Source organism: Arachis ipaensis, chromosome B05, assembly GCF_000816755.2.
Source record: "Arachis ipaensis cultivar K30076 chromosome B05, Araip1.1, whole genome shotgun sequence".
Classification (NCBI taxonomy): Eukaryota; Viridiplantae; Streptophyta; class Magnoliopsida; order Fabales; family Fabaceae; genus Arachis; species Arachis ipaensis.
This window is the reverse complement of record NC_029789.2, coordinates 12,460,106-12,476,677: the sequence shown is the minus strand read 5'-3', so window position 1 is coordinate 12,476,677 and position 16,572 is coordinate 12,460,106. Positions and strand designations below refer to the sequence as shown.

The 16,572-nt window shown below is 34.9% G+C and overlaps 2 protein-coding genes and 2 long non-coding RNA genes across 4 annotated transcripts; 2 read left to right on the top strand and 2 right to left on the bottom strand.

Annotated features, from left to right (window-relative positions):
- Nucleotides 4,017-4,386, top strand: LOC110271762. The gene is made up of 2 exons (XR_002362401.1): nucleotides 4,017-4,109; nucleotides 4,263-4,386. It is a non-coding gene; the product is annotated as an uncharacterized LOC110271762 (long non-coding RNA).
- LOC110271761 lies at nucleotides 4,512-5,701 on the bottom strand. Its single transcript, XR_002362400.1, has 2 exons — nucleotides 5,286-5,701; nucleotides 4,512-4,887 (listed from the first exon to the last, which is right to left on the bottom strand). It is a non-coding gene; the product is annotated as an uncharacterized LOC110271761 (long non-coding RNA).
- LOC107642950 (filament-like plant protein 4) lies at nucleotides 8,131-12,001 on the bottom strand. The gene is made up of 6 exons (XM_016346465.2): nucleotides 11,816-12,001; nucleotides 11,169-11,308; nucleotides 10,890-11,067; nucleotides 9,228-10,782; nucleotides 9,013-9,073; nucleotides 8,131-8,740 (listed from the first exon to the last, which is right to left on the bottom strand). Exons 2-6 carry the CDS (start codon nucleotides 11,292-11,294, stop codon nucleotides 8,279-8,281), a joined length of 2,382 nt encoding a protein of 793 aa, XP_016201951.1. The 5' UTR covers nucleotides 11,295-11,308; nucleotides 11,816-12,001; the 3' UTR covers nucleotides 8,131-8,278.
- Nucleotides 12,632-14,002, top strand: LOC107642949 (60S ribosomal protein L8-3). Its single transcript, XM_016346463.2, has 2 exons — nucleotides 12,632-13,137; nucleotides 13,483-14,002. The coding sequence occupies exons 1-2, from the start codon at nucleotides 12,698-12,700 to the stop codon at nucleotides 13,826-13,828; spliced, it is 786 nt and encodes a 261-aa protein (XP_016201949.1). The 5' UTR covers nucleotides 12,632-12,697; the 3' UTR covers nucleotides 13,829-14,002.

Sequence of the window (16,572 nt, the reverse complement as noted above, 5' to 3'; positions counted from 1 at the left end):
ACTAATTTTACTAATATTATAAATATTATAGTTTAAAACCACAAAAGATAAAGAGAGAGAGAGAGAGAATTTATTAGCAGTGTGTAAAGAGAAGAATATTATAGTAAAAGAGAGAGAATGGAATGTTTTTATTGCTGTGTGGTAACATTCCTAAGATTGCTTCTCTATATATACGCATATGAAGTTTACTTTTCAACTTCATTCAGTATTAGAAATAAAAATCAACCGCCCATATTAATGGGCATTCAATTTAATCTTATCACAACACTCCCCCTTGAATGCCCATTTAAGATTATGCCTCATTAAAACCTTACTAAAGAAAAATCCAATGGGAAAAAGCTTTAGTGAAGGAAAAAGAGTACAATATCCTTGGAGACTGCCTCATTAAAAACCTTATCAAGAAAAACCCAATGAAAAAAAACCTGACCAAGGAAAAAAGAGTACAATCTCCCCCTCTTGTCGACATCAGTTGATGTCTCGAAATCGGCGCATCCCAATCTCATGTACCAATCTTTCAAAAGAGGATTTTGGGAGTGACTTTGTGAATAAATCTGTCAGATTGTCACTTGAACGGATCTGTTGGACATCAATTGTCCCTTGATTTTGAAGATCATGAGTGAAGAAGAATTTAGGAGAAATATGCTTTGTTCTATCACCTTTGATATATCCACCCTTAAGTTGAGCAATGCATGCTGTATTATCTTCAAACATGACAGTTGGAGCTATCTTATGATCAATCAGTCCACATGATGACAGAATATATTGAATCATACTCCTCAGCCAAAAATACTCGCGACTAGCTTCATGAATCACCAGTATTTCAGCATGATTAGAAGAGGTTGCTGCTATCGTCTGTTTTGTAGACCTCCATGATATAGCTGTACCACCATATATGAACAGGTATCCTGTTTGAGATCTCCCTTTATGTGGATCAGACAAGTATCTGGCATCTGCATAGCCAACTAGTTGTGACTTGGATCCATAGGGATAAAACAATCCCATATCAACCATTCCATGAAGATATCGAAACATTTGCTTGATTCCACTCCAATGTCTTCTAGTTGGAGAGGAACTATACCTTGCTAGTAAATTCACCGTGAATGATATGTCAGGTCGCATATTATTAGCAAGATACATTAGTGCTTCAATGGCACTAAGATATGGTACTTCAGGACCAAGGATATCTTCATTTTCTTCTTTAGGACGGAATTGATCCTTTTCCACATCCAAAGACCTTACGATCATTGGATACTTAATGGATGTGACTTATCCATATAAAATCTCTTCAAGATCTTTTCTGTGTATGTTATTTGATGAATAAAGATCTCATTTTTTGTATGCTCGATCTGCAGGCCGAGACAAAATTTAGTCTTTCTAAGATCTTTCATCTCAAACTCTTCTTTTAGAGTTTTTATAATTGTTGGAATCTCTTCAGGAGTTCCAATAATATTTAAATCATCAACGTACGCAGCAATTATAATGAACCCAGATGCAGATTTCTTTATGAAAACACATGGGCAGATATCATCATTCTTGAATCCGTTTTTGGTCAGATACTCAATAAGACGATTATACCACATTCGTCCAGATTGATTTAGACCATATAAAGATATTTGCAATTTGACTGAGTATAACCCTTGCGAATATTCATTGGATGGTTTAGATATCTTTAGTCCTTCAGGGGCTTTCATATAGATATCCCGATCTAATGAACCATATAAGTAGGCTGTTACCACATCCATGAAATGCATATGTAGTTTATGATATGCAGATAAACTGACCAAATAACGCAATGTTATCGCATCCACTACAGGGGAATACGTTTCTTCATAATCTATACCGGACCTTTGTGAAAAACTTTGTGCTACAAGTCGGGCTTTGTAGTGCACAACTTCATTTTTCTCATTTCGTTTTCTCACAAATACCCATCGGTATCCAACAGGTTTTACATCTGTAGGTGCATGGACTACAGGTCCAAAGACTTCACGTTTTGCAAGTGAGTCTAATTCAGCCTTCATGGCTTCTTTCCATTTTGGCCAATCATTTCTTTGTCGACACTCTTCGACTGATCTTGGCTCAAGATCCTTACTTTCATGCATGATATTTAATGCCACATTATATGCAAATATTTCATTAACAATTGTCTTATTTTGGTCCCATTTCTCTCCTGTAAAGACATAATTTATCGAGATCTCGTCATTTTCACAATTTTCAGGTACCTGAACGTCTTCTGACGTTAAAACTATATCAGAATTTTGGACAGCTGCAAGTGTCTCTACTATGTCTCTTTCAACAGGAATATTATTTACCTCTTTTCACTTTCGAGGATTTTTGTCTTTGGAACCGACAGGCCTGCCACGCTTCTGGCGTGTATTTGCTTCGGTGGCAATTTGTTCAACTGGGACATCAATTCGAATTGGAGCATTTTCTGCTGGTATATACGACTTGGTTATCCTCTTTGTATCGAAAAATGCATCAGGCAATTCATTTGCTATTCTTTGCAAATGTATAATCTTTTGAACTTCTAATTCACATTGTCCTGATCGAGGATCTAAATGCATCAATGATGATGCATTCCAACTAAGTTCCTTTTCAGGAAGCTTATTCTCTCCCCCTAATGTTGGAAACTTTGATTTATCAAAATGACAATCCGCAAATCGGGCTTTAAATACATCTCCAGTTTGTATCTCAAGATACCTCACTATAGAGGAAGAATCATATCCAACATATATCATTAATTTTTTTTGGGGTCCCATTTTGGTGCGATTAGGTGGTGTAATGAGAACATATATCGCACATCTAAATATTCTTAAATGGGAAACATTTGGCTGCTGGCCAAAAGCTAATTGCATAGGAGAGAATTGATGGTAACTCGTTGGCCTCAAATAAATAAGTGTTGCGGCATGTAAAATAGCATGCCCCCAAACTGAGGTTGGGAGATTTGTTCTCATAAGTAAGGGTCTAGCAATTAACTGGAGGCGTTTAATAAGTGATTCTGCTAACCCATTTTGTGTGTGAACATAAGCTATTGGATGTTCAACACTTATTCCATTAGCCATACAATATGCATCAAAAGCTTAGGAAGTAAATTCACCAGCATTATCAAGACGAATTACTTTGATTGGATTTTCTAAAAATTGTGCTTTTAATCGAATAATTTGAGCCAGTAATCTCGCAAACGCCAGGTTGCGAGAAGATAATAAGCACAACGCTTTCTGGAATCACGCATCAATGTATCAATATTAACTTAATCTATTTCAATCCTTGTTATTTTGGAAGCAGGTGGTTGAATATCTTGCTCAACAAGTTGTGTCACATGTTATATCTTGGGTTGTTCAATAATATTTTGAACATTATTCAAAGAATCTGAAGCTGAATTTTGTTCATCATATATTCTCTCTTTTCTCTTGAAAATGAGTGAATTATTTTCATTTTTGACATTTTTAACTTAACTTGAACTATCTAGCAAAAAAAAAAAATAATAATAATTGCATATATGTTATTTTAAAAAAAAATATTAAACCTATTGAGCAATAACAAATAATTTTAGAAACACAAATATATAATAACCAAAAATAAAGTTATTGATTTACCCAAGGTTCGGAAAATCGGACCGGTCATCAAACCGCTCTAGTCACTGGTTCACTGGTTCATTGATCCAACCGGTCTAACCGATGGTTCAACCAGAAAAACCGTTTTAAAATAAAATAATAAATAAATTATAATTAAACACCCTAAAATATAATTATAGTCTAATATAAATCTTAAAAGATCAAAAAGTACATCAGCAACCCTAAAACAGTAACACCAGTATATTATCAAACAGCAACAATGAAATAGCAACACATTATAAAACACTAAAACAGCAACACCAGTACATTATCAAAACACTAAAACAGCAACACCAGTACATTAACAACATCATTCAGCAAGCACTAAAACAGCAACACCAGTACATTATCAAAACACTAAAACAGCAATACCAGTACATTATCAAAACACTAAAACAGTAACACCAGTACATTAACAACATCATTCAGCAAGGCAGTGATGACACTAAACTAAAAACTAAAAACAGCAAAATCAGTACATTATACTACATATTAAAAGTTCAAAACAGAGTATTCGGTAACCAAGCATTAGCATTAGCAAGGAAGTGATGACACTAAATTAAACAGAACATTACCAAGGCAGTGATAAGTGATGACACTAAATTAAACACTAAAAACAGCAAAATCAGTACATTATACAACATATCAAAGGTTCAAAACAGAGCATTCAGTAACCAAGCATTAGCATTAACAAGGCAGTGATGACACTAAATTAACCAGACCATTAGCAAGGAAGTGATGACACTAAATTAAACATTAAAAACAACAAAATCAGTACATTATACAACATATCAAAAGTTCAAAACAGAACATTCAGTAACCAAGCATTAGCATTAGCATTAGCAGGGCAGTGATGACACTAAATTAAATAAACATTGTTTTCTCGCAACAAGTCAGATATGACCATTAGCATCTGAGCTACCAATTGTTTGAACTCATTTCTTGAACACGAGGTATTTTGAACAAGACTCAAGCACAAAGTAAATGTGCAACCAGAGACAGATACTTCATGTAAGCAGTCAACAGATTGTAATAGCAATTTTTAAGGGTACAATATGATTATTGTTGTTTCCAATAGAGTTCTGGTATGTGAAAAGAAAAGATATGATTTCTGCTAAATCAGAGATATCCATAGACTCAAGTCTGCAGGTTCCATTAATAAAAATTGAACAGATATTATTTGTTGGTAAAGCTCCTTCTATGGTTGGCTCATAACTATCAGGTTTTGGAAACATTACTTCTTGCTTCAAGATTTCAGGATGCTAGCAATCAACATCTTCAGAGATACCAGAAACCAAATAGTCATTAAAAAATAACATGAAAAATAGCAAAAACATGAAAATAGCAACTCAGAAAACAAATAGCACAAGAAAAAAAATAGCAACAATCAAGAACAATAAGAATAAATATAGCAGTGAACAAACATCACCAATCAAAACCATCAAGAACAAACAGCAACAATCATCAATAACAATAAATACAACACTGAATAATTAAATAAAAAAATACATCTGAACAACAGAAACAGTTCCATAATTACTGTAAAATAAAATAATCTAAATTGCTCACCACAGAAAAACCTAAGAAAATCATTACTAAGAAAAAAACCTAAGAAAACTAAAACAGATAAGCAAGAAACCTAAGAAAACTCAAAACAGATAAGCAAGAAATTACTTAAAAAAAACCATGAACAACAGAGATTCAGCATTTCAGATGAGGGAGAGGGAGCTCAGATCAGGGCTGAGCACTGGCGTAAGCTCAGCCAAAACAGAGGCCGAAGCATGGTGATAACAGCAGGCTGGAGCAAAAAAAAGGGCTTGAGGCAAGCTCGACCAAGTGACGAAGAGGGAGCACCGCGGCGGAAGCACGGCGATACAGAGGTGGCGGAAGCTCAGAACAGACGCGAAAGCTCAAAACTGACGGGAAAGCGAGGCGAGCAGACGCGTTTCGACGACCATGGGTGCAGTGCGGACGGCGGCGGTAGTGCGGTGGCGGTGACACAGCTTGAAGAAGAAAGTGGCATTGGAGGCTAGGTTTTGTTGAGAGAAGGAAGCAGATTCGGTGAGTGAGAGAGACAGAGAGAGAGTCAAGGTCAGGTCCACATGGTAGATGAATAGGTCCACATATATCACCTTGAATCCTTTCTAGGAATTCAGGGGACTCAAATCCAATCTTTACTAGTGATGGCCTTAAAATTAACTTCCGTTGAGAACATGCAACACAACAAAATTCACTAGTTTTAAGAATCTTCTGGTTCTTTAGTGAATGTCCATGAGAGTTTTTAATAATTCTCCTCATCATGGTTGTTCCTGGATGACCCAATCTATCATGCCAAGTTATGAATTCATTTGGGCTAGTAAACTTTTGGTTTACAATGGCGTGTGATTCAATTGCACTAATCTTGGTGTAATATAGCCCAGATGAAAGTGAGGGTAATTTTTCTAATATAACTTTCTTATTTGAATCATGAGTTGTGATACATAAATACTCATGATTTCCCTCATTCATTGTCTCAACATGATATCCATTTCGGCAAATATTTTTGAAACTCAACAAGTTCCTCAGGGACTTGGTAGATAATAATACATTATTTATTATAAATTTTGTTCCTCCATGAAACAAAATTATAGCTCTTCTGGAGCCTTCTATCACATTGCCTGAGCCAATAATAGTATTAGCATATTCCTCTTTTGGCACAAGATGGGTAAAATATATATCATTTTTGAGAATGGTGTGCGAACTTGCACTATTCGCAAGGCATACATCTTCATTATATATCCTTGCCATTTTCTTCAAAGACAAATAATAATAATAAAATGAGTAGTATGCACAGTTAAATTGAATACTTGATTGGAATTATTTTTCTAAAAAATACTGTACATAAAAATAATGTCATATACTGAAATTTTATTTTAAAATTTGACTCATTTAATGATTTTAAATTCATGAACATTAATATTTCATTATTTATATACATCACATTTGAAACTTAAATACATAAAAAATAAAACTTAACAATAAGTTATTTACATTATTTATTTACATGGATACATAACAATTCCACATTTTAAACTATTCCATCATTGATCAAATGACCAATATTTCCTTCAAGATCCTTAAAGAAATCAGATACATCATAATGAGTGGTGGAATTTTCAGCATCATTCGAAACAAAATTTGTTTCCTTTCCTTTGTCATCCTTTTTCAAAGATGCTTGGTAAAGATCGACTAGGTGCCTTGGGGTACGACAGGTACGTGACCAATGGCCCTTTCCACCACAACAAAAATACTTATCCTCTGTTGATTTATTCTGCCTAATATTTCTTTCGTGAGATCTTCTCTTTTGAATATAATTCATTTTCCTTCTATAATTTTTTTTGTTATTAAAACCTTGCCATTTACCTCTTCTGGGGTAATTTGCCGCATTTACTTCAGGAAATGGGGCAGCGCCAGCTGGGTGCGCTTCATGATTTTTTAAGAGCAACTCATTGTTGCGTTCAGCAAAACAAGAAGGCAAGAAATTAATTCAGAATATTTTTTAAACCCTTTTTCTCGATATTGCTGCTGCAGGAGCACATTCCTGGCATGGAAGGTCGAGAAAGTTTTCTCCAACATATCATTGTCAGTTATCTTTTCTCCACATAATTTCATTCGTGAGGTGATTCAAAACATTGCAGAATTATATTCATTTATGGATTTAAAATCCTGTAAACGCAAGTGCGTCCACTCATATCGAACTTGAAGAAGTATCACCGTTTTTTGATGATTATACCTTTCTTCAAGGTCTTTCCAAAGATCTGCAAGATCTTTTAATGTGAGATATTCATTTTTCAATCCTTCGTCAAGATGACGACGAAGAAAAATCATGGCTTTGGCTTTATCCTTTTGGGATGCATTATTTTCAGCTTTAATGGTATCTCCAAGATCCATTGAATCAAGATGAATTTCAGCATCTAGTATCCATGATAAATAATTATTTCCAAATATATCAAGAACATTGAATTCAAGATGAGAGAGTTTCGACATAATGAAAATTTGTTACCTGCGTCTTCTTAAAAATTTGATCAGAATCTTGTGCTGATAACGTGTTGTGAAAATAAATAAAGAATATACAATAGAGAAATATAAATATGCTCTTATATCACTATAATATAAATAATTTATCTATTTACTAATATTATAAATATTATAGTTTAAACAAAAGATAAAGAGAGAGAGAATTTATTAGCAGTGTGTAAAGAGAAGAATATTATAGTAAAAGAGAGAGAATGAAATGTTTTTATTGCTGTGTCGTAACATTTCTAAGATTGCTTCTCTATATATAGGCATATGAAGTTTGCTTTTCAACTTCATTCAATATTGGAAATAAAAATCAACCGCCCATATTAATGGGCATTCAATTTAATTTTATCACAACATAAATTATTTATACCTATATATTGCTAGTAACTTTCAATATTAATCCAAATATGAGGACTTGCCTTAGCTTAAAACACTGAAGTGGTTCAAGAAATATAAGTGCTAGAGTGAAAATTAAACTTTATCTAAATTCAAATATAATTGAACTAAAAACAGAAACATCAATCTCCAAAACCTTTTACTATATACAACATCATCGGGGAGCTCCCTCTGATTAATACCTAGGATTTAGGAAGTAACAAACAATGCTAGTGAGCATTCTTCCCTTTTAAAGAAGAGAAATGTCTGAATCCATGTGCATGCTTCCCTGTAGCAGAGGCAGAACAAGAGGAATTCGATTCGGTAAGCATATAACCGGGCTTGCTTGACCCTATTGAAGAGTTCACAGAAAAGCAGCCTTCAGTGTCTGAAAGACACGGTGTGGATCGACAGTTAGGCGATGAAAACTCGACATTCACTTCTTGAATCTCGGAAGGAACACTACATCTAGATGCCTCAGCCTGTTCAATTTCATTCGAGTTACTGGACACATTAGAATTCGACCAGCCATGACTTGGTTTAACCAACATGTCATTCGTTTGAAGCCTTTTACCGAGATGAGATATAGGTATCTCAATATGAGGACACAGAGCTTGCAGGTGCCTACCAAGAGTATACAAAGTCTCTTGACATTCTGCCAGCTTTTTCTCTGCTGCTGCTAGCTCCATATCCTGATGCCATGAACATATCAAAGATAAATTCAAAGGAATTGGTAGCATCAAAGCAATGGTGTTTCTGAGAATAAGGACACGTCATGTCCACAGTGTTTAATGTTGAGTAATGTGAATATTTGAGATAAAAAGCAAATCAATCATAATATTTCAAAAATGTGCTGCAAGTTGCAATCAAACTTCAAGTTAGGAGAGTATGAGTACTACTATTTATTGATATAGAAAAGAATGCAATATTGACTTTGACTGCAGGTACTTTGACATGTACATACCTTCCCAGTAGTCATGCCATTATCTGCTCCCAAATTGGATCCACAAACTAAGCACTTGTCCCTTCATGTGAAAAAGACGATGGAAGTTCAACTCAAGATAGTTTACACACAATAGAAACTACATGCTAAACTTACAGGGGAATTACTGTATTACATTATTTATTAGATTGCATGTAATTTTTTACTGGATTAAGGTTCAAGGGATCAGAATTAACCTTTGCATTTTCTCTTCAATGGCTCTGTGCCTCACCAAGGCATCATCATGACATTTCTTTTGCTCCACAAGGTCATTCTTTAGCTCCTCTATATTTTCTTGCAGAATCTTATTTTGAGCTTCTAAATATTCTGCATGCATTTGAAGTGACTTATAGGATTCTGTCATACACTTCAGCTGAATCTCAGCCAAGTTGTATGATTTATGAGATGAAGCCAATTGTTCTTTCAGTTCAGCAAGAAGCTGCTCCTTTTCCTGGAACATCAGCTTTGTTTCCTTCAGATCTTGCATGTGTTCAGCATGTTTGGATGCCTTGTCATTTTTCTCTGGAATATAATCAGTCTCTTCAACTTTAGAAGCTTTATCTGATTGTTTATCTGTTCCATCAGAGTCACTAACTTTGCTAGTAATGCCAAGAGCTACATTGCTATTGTCCGATAAACATGCCATTTTCTCCACTTCCAGAAAGTCATTCATCAGTTCTATGATAGTTTCACTCTTTTCTTTCTCAAATTTACCAACACTTGTAACTCTCTTGATTTCAGAAAGGTCACAAGTTGAGGCTGCACTTGACTCAACAGGACTTTCTGGCTCCTCATGGCCGTCATCAGAGATAGAAGCGAGGCTTGGTATTTTGTTGGAAATTCTATTTGATGAGTTTCCAAAATTGATTGCCAAATTTGATTTTTCAGCAACGTTTTCTAAGTGAAAAAACTGTATCTCTGCTTCTAAGGTCTTTAGTCTGCCAACTGTTTTGGCATACAAGTTTCTTGAAGCCTGCAATTCAGCATTACTTGTGGCCAAAGCTTCTTTCAATGTCTTTGTTTCTTCTTCCAATGCCTCCAACTTTTTGGCAAGAAACTCAGATTCTTGCATGCCATCAGCTTTTAAACAAGTTTTCCTATGGTAGGGTGTGCTGATAACTTGTTGCGGAATCCCCACTTCTAGCTTCATTTGAGCCAATGCGGCCAGTCCAGGTAACTTCCTTCGCAGCAGACCACGGAGTCTTTGGCATTCAGTTTCTATCTTGGCAATGTTCCTAACATCCTCTGCATGTTTTCTGCTTGCCACTTCTGCTGATCTCATAATCATATTCTTCTCTTCGTTTCGGATATCCAGCTCCTTGGAAATCACATGTAACTCATACTTCAGTGAAGCTATTTCCTTTTCACATGACTGAACATTCTTCTTTAGAAACTCTACTTCAGCCTCAGCTTCAGATTTTTCTTCTTTCAGTCTCGCTATTTTATTCGAACTGTCTTGCAGGGATCTAAGAAGAGCAGCATTTTCACTAGCCTCACAACGAAGTCCTTGCTCCAATTTATCTATTTTCACTTCAAACTCTGACTTAACTTTTTCCCACTGCTGGGATTTCATAAGGATCAAGTCTTGCAGTTTCTGCTCACTATCTTCCTTAACAGTTCTTATCTGCTTCATGCATTCTTTTAGAGCACCATCCAAGTGAGATGCTCTATCCTCAACAGCAAGCTTTGAGATAGTGACAGATTCAAGTTGACATCTTAATGAAGCTACTTCAGCATCAGCTTTTTCCCACCCTAAAATGCATAGAATGTTGAATAAATCCTTTTTATTATAAAATGAATGGTTTTTAGTCGTTTCAACCGCTAAAGCTGAAAATTTTATATTTATTAAAAATTATTACCTGAGACCGCTTCCTCGGCAACTGTTGCATGCTGTTTAACTAAATTATCTTTGCTATTTAATTCTGAATAAGCTGTTGTTAGCTTGTCTTCCAAAGCCTTTACTTGATCCTCCAATGCACACATATGTGTGTATGACTCCATTGATATTTGAACATAGTTCTTATTCTTGCCACTGTCCTGCTTTAAAAAAAAAGGGGACAAACACTGTAAAAACATGTTCATATTATGGATGATAAGCCATTTAGCTACTGTCTACTTATGAAATAAAAGTGAATGACCTCATCTTCAAGATTTGCCACAGAAGACAATGTAAAACTAACAGGTTCTGCTTCAGAACCTGGCTTCTCAGCAATTTTGGATTTGTCAGATGATTTTTTCTTCCAGAGCCAGCCCCGCCGGTCCATCTCAGATTTCCAACCTGACTCACAACATGCTCAAATTGAGTGCTAACGCATATTGTATGCATGAATGAACTTAAGTCATTACCTATTTCACATTTTACTATCATAAAATCTAATCAAACCAAAGAAAGTAGCAATAGTTACACTTTATAATATAAATTCTTGTCACTACTACAGATTATAAATCTTTTACAATAACTAAATTTATCTAACCATTTTTTCATAGTTGACGTCAACGAGGTCACAGTAGAATGGCAGAATGCCATAATGGTCATGGCAATTCCCATTAGAAAAAAAAAAAAGAAGAAAGACCTAATTTGATAAATGCATGTGATAAATGTATCAGCGACTGATTCTATGGTTAGATCACATGAGAGATAACCAAACTGATGCTTCAAATGATATAAAAATTACTCAAAAATCTTGTAATATAAAAATTTCATAAAATAAAATTTCGTTCCAACTTATTGAAAACATGGCAAGGAGAAATGAATAGAGAATAAGAATGTAATAGTAGGACTTACTACGGAAGAATTTAATAGAGTAGAAGAGAGAGTGTAGCTTGAGTAATGTTATGGAGGGGGGTCGGATTTTAATGGCTGGCTGGTTTTTGCTTCTTCAAAGTGTGAAAAAGAGAAGAGGAGCGTGAAGCGGTCCCTGTTTGAAACGCTCCTGCGGCTCCACCTCACTACAAAAACAAATTTTCAAAACTTTAACTAAACAACAAAGCTCCACTATATTACAAACAAAAAGCTCCACTACATTACAAACAAAGCAATTTCGTATTTCAATGGTACAAAATATTCTTTTGTTTTTATTTTTTCCCCTTATTTCACTTTGTCGTTTTGTTTCTTTTCCTTCGTTCATTGGTGTCGTTTATGCGGCTTGAAACAGTGGAATTGGAATTGGAATTGGAACTGGAACATTACATGTATGATCCCAATTCCCCGTCCTTGTAGCTGGCTGTTGTATGGCCCATACATGCAAAGTAAGTTGAAAACCTAAAACAAATCAATGGCAGGACCAAAAGCAAACAAAAACAAACAAATTTAATGAGGAGCGAAAAATAATGTTTTAACTATTTTCTCCAACAACAACAGATATTCTATTCTCTGCAAAAGCGTACTGCCCAATTATGTAGTTCATTATTGCATCGCTGACTCACAAAATTTTTGGGCTTACTCACAAAATACACATATGATTAGGCTTACTCAAAATTTTTGGGCTTAAGAGTCTAGCCCAATAGCATTTCAATAAAACTATTAGGCTACACCAACCCATTTAACAATTTTGGACTTTATAGTTAATGGCAAAAGTACTATATAAAAACCACACAAGAAACCCTAATTCACCTTCGATCTTCCTTAGCCGCAGATACAGAGAGGAGGAGAGAGAGATTCTCCGTCATGGGTAGAGTCATCCGCGCACAGCGTAAGGGTGCTGGGTCTGTCTTCAAGTCTCACACCCATCACCGCAAGGGCGCCGCCAGGTTCCGCAGCCTCGACTTCGGCGAGCGCAACGGTTACCTCAAGGGTGTGGTGACCGACATCATCCACGACCCCGGCCGCGGTGCCCCACTCGCCAAGGTCACTTTCCGCCACCCATTCAGGTACAAGAAGCAGACGGAGCTGTTCGTTGCTGCTGAAGGTATCTACACCGGCCAGTTCATCTACTGCGGGAAGAAGGCCACACTCGTGGTCGGAAATGTTTTGCCACTCAGATCCATCCCTGAAGGAGCTGTCATTTGCAACGTCGAGCACCACGTTGGTGACCGCGGTGTCTTTGCTAGGGCATCTGGTGATTACGCCATTGTTATCAGCCACAACCCCGATAATGACACTTCTAGGTATTTGTTCTCAACCACCATTCGATATATAATTGGGATTTTACGTTATTTTTCTGGTTCTAGGTATTAACTATAATATCATTTTATAGCTTTTTTTTAGCTATATCTCAAAACCAGTGATTGTTTGGAAATGCTTGTACAAATGTTAAAATTCTAAGTTAAACCCTGATGATGCTAACATATTTATTTGTTGTGTTACCTATGCATTTTAGTATAGTTATTTGAAAGGTAGAAATGGATTTTGGTGTATTTGAGTTGTAGCATTAATCGACTTGTTAATTGGAGGCTGAGTTAAATCATGGTCCATTAGAAGTGGTTATATGTGTTTTTCATTTTTGTTTGTAGGATCAAGCTCCCATCTGGTTCAAAGAAGATTGTGCCAAGTGGATGCAGGGCCATGATTGGACAAGTTGCGGGTGGTGGAAGAACTGAGAAGCCACTCCTCAAGGCTGGTAATGCTTACCACAAATTCAGGGTCAAGAGGAACTGCTGGCCCAAGGTTCGTGGTGTTGCTATGAATCCAGTTGAGCATCCCCACGGAGGAGGTAACCATCAACACATTGGTCATGCCAGTACTGTTAGGCGTGATGCTCCGCCCGGCCAAAAGGTTGGTCTCATTGCTGCAAGGAGGACCGGTCGTCTTAGGGGTCAAGCTGCCGCAACTGCTGCTAAGGCTGATAAGACTACTTGAAGACAATTTTAGGACTTTCTTTGATTGCAACTTTCCAAATTTTGTTTCTTTCATAGTTTATGTTAAACTGTTTGGGTGCTATTTTGAGAACCATTTCCCCCATAAATATGAAGCTTTTAATTGACATTATTTTATTTTTGTTTGAGAGATATTCATTCGTGTTTATTGTTTTTACTATGCGATTTCAGTTAGATGTTAAATCTTAAATTACATGTCACTTGATATCTACATGTTAAATTGTTGGCTGCTTTGCTTACTTGATATGTTAGAGATTGTACAAGCATGTATATTATGTCATGGACTTGCTTAAAGTTTAGGGATATTCGGAGTTTTACCCTTATTAAATGCAATTATTGTGTTTAGGAACATATCAGTCGGGATTAAAATGAAAAGGCTACCCAATATGATAGGAATTGTAGTCGGTCTGGAGAAGAAATTTGTTCTCACTTGACTCTTTTGCTTCCAGAAAAAATAATCAAACACATTAAATTGGTTTTCTCGTCTCTAGCATCTGCGAAAAAAAGGGGATGCCCCATAGTTTGTGGTAGTCTAGTTAGGGGTGTCAAAATATGTTAAATTAAAGGCTTTTTACTAAATACAAAAGATCTTTAGTTATTAATAGATAATTTATTTACAAAAGATCTTTAGTTATTGATAGATAATTTATTTTTTTGGTGATCCCCAGCTTAAAAATTAGTAGGGTATATCGGATAATTTATTACATTTGCGGATCGGATATCGGATATATCCGCATAATTAAACCTTTTATTTTTAATCATATTTCTATGTAAAAGAATTCGATAAAAATATTTCTTTTATACTTTTAAACTTATTTATTCCTAAAATATTTTTAATCAAACTCTCTCTAAATAACAAAAATAAAATAATATAATATATGAATAATAATTACTAACTAAAACATACAACCAAGTAAATATAATACCAAACATATATATATTTATTTATTTTTAATTATTATTGTGCAGATCTGCGGATCCGCGGATTGGATATGCGGATGTAGAGCAGATATCTACGATCCAATCCGTAAAGAGTGCGGATCGAATCCTATCCGATCCAATCAATCTGCGGATCGGATCGTATCCGTAATTTTTGGATCGGATGCGAATATTTACTGCGGATCTGCAGATACGATCCGATCCATGAACACCCCTATAAATTTTGATTGTTACAATCTAGCCAGTCCAGTTCGATTTTTAGAACACCAGTTTATATTATTTCACAAATCATGACTTGTGAATTGACTAAGACAATATAAGAGTGACAAACCTATTTGCCTCATACGTAGCCATACGAAGGCTTGATTTCAAAATGTGTGGATCGGATTGGATAAGATCCGATCAATTTGCGGATCGGATCGTATCCACAATTTTCGGATCGGATGCGGATATTTACCGCGAATCTGCGGATACGATCCGATCCATAGACACTCCTAAAAACTAGTATAAATAAAGTTGAATTTACTGAGTTGAATTTGTATAGAAATTTCAACTTGTAAATAGAGTTAGAATTAATCTAAATTTTATCCTTTCCATTGTCACCTACTCACCTGTAAGTCATCCTTCCATGTAATCAATTGTTAATGATAAAGACCATTGGTGTTTAATTGTTGCAAGTGTGCTGCAGAACTCGTACAAAAGGTTTTGAATAAAAAATATTGAGCAACTAAGAACCAATAACCGAATTAGTGAATATTCTTCAATCTACATTTTTTTTTATTTATTAAAAAAATCAACATATTGAAATCTCTTACTGCTCACTCTATATTTTTCGGGATTTAGATCCTCTAAATTTTGAATTTCACTTTAAAGAATAAAGTGTGATTTTTTATCTTTTATTTCATAAGTAGGATCAAGAGGAAAATATGAGAAAAAAACAATTCAAGAGTGAAAAATCACACTTTACCCTCTACAATAAAAATAAAAAATTTAGAGAATCCAAATTCATGTTTTTCGTACTAAACCTGGAAAGTAAACCGTACCAAGTGTGGGGAATTGATTTAGTTATGTAAATCGAGGAGTTAATACTTAATTTGACTCCTAAAATTTGTAGTTGTAATTTGTATTAGTCTTTGAACTGATTTTTGTTAACGACGTATTAATTTGATACATTAACTTGTTGGCATTTGGATTTTTCACTCAGGTTCCATGTGATCGAGACCTATTAGAGTTTTTAGAAGTTGCTCCAGAGTTCCAAAATTTTCAAATTGAACTTGTTATTATCATCTTCTTGAAAATGTTGGGAGTCCGTCAAATTTATAAGAGGTCAAGTAGATCTCAATCACGTGAAACCTAAGAGAGGAGTCCAAATCTTAACAAATTAATGTACAAAATCAATATATCATTACTTATTAGAATTAGTTCAAAGACTAATGCAAGTTATTATTGTACATTTTAAAATTTAATTGAGTTAATTATAATTTTAGGGATCAATTCGAATTCAACCTCAAATTTTAGTTGTCAAATTGAATATTAACTCGTAAATCGACAATATTTATAATATATTTGCACAATAATACTAAATGAAATTATCTTTAATATGGCTAATCTTTTTCCTTAATCTCTTAAATATTCAAAACATGGTGAATTTATTTTTTAGAGTGTTATGTATTTTATTCAAAAATGTATTTTCATTCTTTTTTTTTTAGTAAAATGTAAATTATTATTTTTCAAAAATTATTTTTTTTTCTTCTAATCAAACTAACAACAATAGAAAATTAACATTGC